At 38.6% G+C, this 4062-nt stretch overlaps 1 protein-coding gene and 1 pseudogene across 1 annotated transcript; one reads left to right on the top strand and one right to left on the bottom strand.

Moving 5' to 3' along the window:
• Positions 1-1980: 1980 nt before the first annotated feature.
• On the bottom strand, positions 1981-4062 carry LOC137734260 (uncharacterized). Its single transcript, XM_068473555.1, has one exon. It carries the CDS (start codon positions 4060-4062, stop codon positions 1981-1983), a length of 2082 nt encoding a protein of 693 aa, XP_068329656.1.
• LOC137735802 (small nucleolar RNA R71) lies at positions 3404-3503 on the top strand (annotated as a pseudogene).

Genomic DNA, 4062 nt, shown 5'->3' with positions numbered 1-4062 from the left:
AACTTTGTGCGTTAGTGCAACGGTGAGCTTCAAGCTTTGCTTTTGAGACTTCTGTCATGACTTGGAGAGGACCATGAAATTAATCTGTCGTGTTCCTCGTTTACATTTTTCTATGCTTGTGATCGGATATAAACGAGGGAATATGCATGTGGAATTTAACGGTTTTGTACCACTTGATATTTGATACGGTTTCATGCCGTTTGAAATTTGACGAGGCTTCGTGCCATTTGAATTTGGAGTGGCTTTGTGCCATTTGATTTTTTTTATATGGCTTCATGCCTTGAGATAGTTTGCATCTATAGCATTTGAAGTGATTTACGTCATCCACGGAATCGATGCTGAGGAAGCACATTCAGAAATGGGGTCTCCTCACTGGTGGACATCAACATTTTCACCTTTGCAAAACCCAGATCTACAATGTCGTAGCTGGTTGATTTCAGGTTTTAGCAGAGACAAGCGAGTGGTGTGGATCAGCTCAGATTTGCAACGACTGGGGCTCCTCACACAGATGAAAACACATGCATGTGTTAGTTTACCACATAAATCTGAAAAGAAGAAAAAAAAAATACAGACACACATGGAGGAGGGATTTACTTTCATGCATCTCAGTTTTCCTGCTTACTCCACCATGGATGGGTTAGAGAGACACGGAAGTGTGTATGCTCCTTGGTTTTTGGTTGCAGAACGAGTGAAGAAACTGCTGCATAAAGGAGGTTTGTACAAATGGGCGCTGGACTTGAGAGGAAATGGAGAAAAGAAACCCTTTCCAGATTTTCTAGAGAGAGAAAGGGCTAAGAGGAATAGGTTTGAAATGAGAGTAGTGAGAGATGTCTCTCATTTTTCTAGAGAGAACAAGGGGCTTCGGGGTTTACAACAAATAATACTATTATCCTTCTGCACAGGGGATGGGAATGGACAGAAGAGAGCCGTTTGGCTCTAGGCTCGAGGCTAGTGAAAGGGAATCCAAAGCGTGTTCAAGAATAGCTAGGGTTTTTTTTTCAAATGACAGATGCAGCTGCTACACCAGCTTATATTGTAGTTGTTGCTAGGTTTTGACACAAGTGTGGACTTGTAAGTGTTGGTCAGCGGGCCTTCGCAAGTTCCCAACTACCAGGTCCTGCTTTCGAATCCCCAAAGTGTCCAGTAGTGTTTTTGTTCTCCACATTTTTGGTCAGCACACCTTGGCAAATTCACAGTTTCCCTCTTCAAATCTCTGGTGTGTAGTTTCTTTTTCCTTTTCTTTTCTTTCTTGTTTTCTGTTTTATTTTATTTTCTTTTCTTTTCTTGTTTCTTTTTCCTATTTTGTTTGCTTAGGGTATTTTCTTTATCTTTGATATTTGTTTTACATTTTCTTGGATTTAGTAGTTTTGTTTCTGTTCTTGTCTCTTCTATTTATTTTCCACACCTTGAGGACAAAGTGTGAAATAAGTTTGGGGGTGGGAAATAACATTTTAGGTTTTTAATCTTTGTGTCAAGTTAAAATTTTTATTCTTTTTAAGTTAATATCCATAGATTATTTTAAACGTTATAACAAATGGACATGGTGAAGATTAATCCCACATTAGAGTCTTTTCTATTTATCGTTGCTTAGACACTAATTCATGAATTATACTTTGACAACTTGCACATTCACATCAACATGATTTGTGGGGAGTGAGATTGAAACACTTACTTTTAGTCTAAGTTTCACTTTTAATTTTTGTTCTACATAAAGTAAAGTTAGTTTGTGTTATAAAGTAGTAATTGTCTCACTCGAGACTTTGCCTAGTAACCGGGCCGTTAAATTCCACATGCATATTCCCTTGTTTATATCCGATCACAAGCATAGAAAAATGTAAACGAGGAACACGACAGATTAATTTCATGGTCCTCTCCAAGTCATGACGGAAGTCTCAAAAGCAAAGCTTGAAGCTCACCGTTGCACTAACGCACAAAGTTGACCAGATGGTTGTCAACCTTAACAATAACATCTTCAATGACTCATCTAGGGTAGGTAATTGAACGGTCAGCCAATTGAATAATGCTGGAGGTTGGCTTCAGCTCTCCTTCACCTAAACGTTTAAAAACAGAATAAGGCATTAAGTTAACACTAGCACCTAAGTCAATTAAAGCACTACTAAAATCACAATTTCCAATGGTGCAAGGGATAGTAAAACTCCATGGATCTTTCTTCTTTGGAGGCAATTTATGCAATAGGACCGCACTGCACTGTTCTGTTAGAATCACTTTTTCGGAATCCATAAGCTTCTTTTTCTTTGTGCAAACGTCTTTCAAAAACTTGGCATAAGATGGAATGTTCTTAATTGCATCAATTAATGGTAGATTAATCTGAACTTTAGCCAAAGTCTTCATAAAATCTGTCAACTGTTGATCTTTAGCTTTAGGCCTCAACCTTTCAGGATAAGGCATTGGAGGCACATAAACACGTTCTGCAGTTTTTGTGGTAGCTTCTGCAGTATTTTCGGATCTGTCTTGTGGCCGCCCAGAATTTGCAGAATCTGCAAAAATATTAGATTTTTCAACATTTCCCGAATCTATTTGTGGTTGTGGTGCTGCCTGCGAATTTCCAACATAATTTTCATGTCTGTTATCATAACTTTTGCCAGACCGTAAAGTCTGTATAGCGTTGCATTCTTCTCGTCCTCTTGGATTAGGTACTGTCTGACTAGGAAATGTACCCGGTGCTCTTTCTGAAACCTGCAATGCAATCTGCCCAATTTGTTGTTCCATATTTTTCATTGTTGCATGCATATTTTGGATTTCTTGATTGGTCTGTGCAAATCTTGCATTTGTAGTAATTGCTAATTTTTCAATTGCAATCTCCCAAGTAGCCTTAGGTGCAGCAGGTTGCTGTAACTGTTGTTGAAATTGAGGCTTTGCATGTTCATCCCTATCCCACTTCAAATTAGGATGATCTCTCCAACCAGGTTTGTAGAAATTTGAATAGGGGTCATTTCGGGGACGCTGAAAATTATTAAATGCATTAACTTGTTCCGCTGCAAACTCCGGATAAGCAGCTTTATGTGGACAGCTCAAAAAATCATGGGTTGTCATGCTGCAAATACTGCAGGCAGCTTGTAAGGGCTGCTGCTGTACAACAACCTGTGAACCTGGAATTCTTTGTAATAACATGTCAAATTTTGCATCAAATCTTTCAAGCTTTTTCTCCATTTTTTCAATTTGTGCTGACACATATGGAGAACCATTAGACATCTCAAAAACTAACCTAGATTGTGGCTGCTCAATTGCCCATTGCTGTGTATCTATTGCCATTTTTTCAAATAACAAACAAGCCTCTTGTGCATTTTTATCCTTGTATGAACCTCCGCATGAAGCATTGACAAGAGTTTTTGTAGTCATATTTAGCCCTCGGAAAAATATATGCATTTGATCAGTACTGTTAATACCAGAATGTGGACATTTTCTAATCAACTCTTTGAACCGTTCCCACACTTCATGAAACTCTTCATTTGGTTTTTGTGCAAAAGATAAAATCTGAGTTTTCATGTCAAGAGTCTTTGAAGCTGGATAATACTTGCTTAAGAATTTTTCACTGAGTTGGTTCCAAGTGCTAATGCTTCCAGATGGAAGTGTGAGGAGCCATCTCCTTGCTTGATCTTTCAGAGTGTATGGAAATAAACTAAGCTTAATAGATTCGGCTGAAAATCCTCTCACCAAAATATTCTTGCATCCCATTAAAAATTCTGCAATGTGCATGTTAGGATTGTCGGTTGATAACCCATGAAATGTAGGTAGAATATTCAACATGTATTGCTTTATTTCGAATGCAGACCCTTCCTCCACTTCCGGATAAGTAATGCAACTTGGTATGTTAGTGGCATGAGCTGTTAATGAATCCCCTAATGGTTGACCACCCTCTGGAATAACAAATGCCATTGTTTTTTCACTGTGCAGATCCTCAGAAAACAAAGATTGTAGAAAAGTCCCCTGCAGGGAAGGAACCCACTGCAGATTTTGTTTCCTGCGTCTCCTCCCTAAAGATTGCTCAGGTTCTGGATCAAATGGAATCAATTTTTGTGCTGCTGATCTAGTTCTGACCAT

Source organism: Pyrus communis, chromosome 5 (genome assembly GCF_963583255.1).
Source record: "Pyrus communis chromosome 5, drPyrComm1.1, whole genome shotgun sequence".
In the NCBI taxonomy this organism is placed as follows: domain Eukaryota; kingdom Viridiplantae; phylum Streptophyta; class Magnoliopsida; order Rosales; family Rosaceae; genus Pyrus; species Pyrus communis.
Note: the sequence above shows the minus strand (reverse complement) of the source record. Positions and strands in the feature narration are given on the sequence as shown.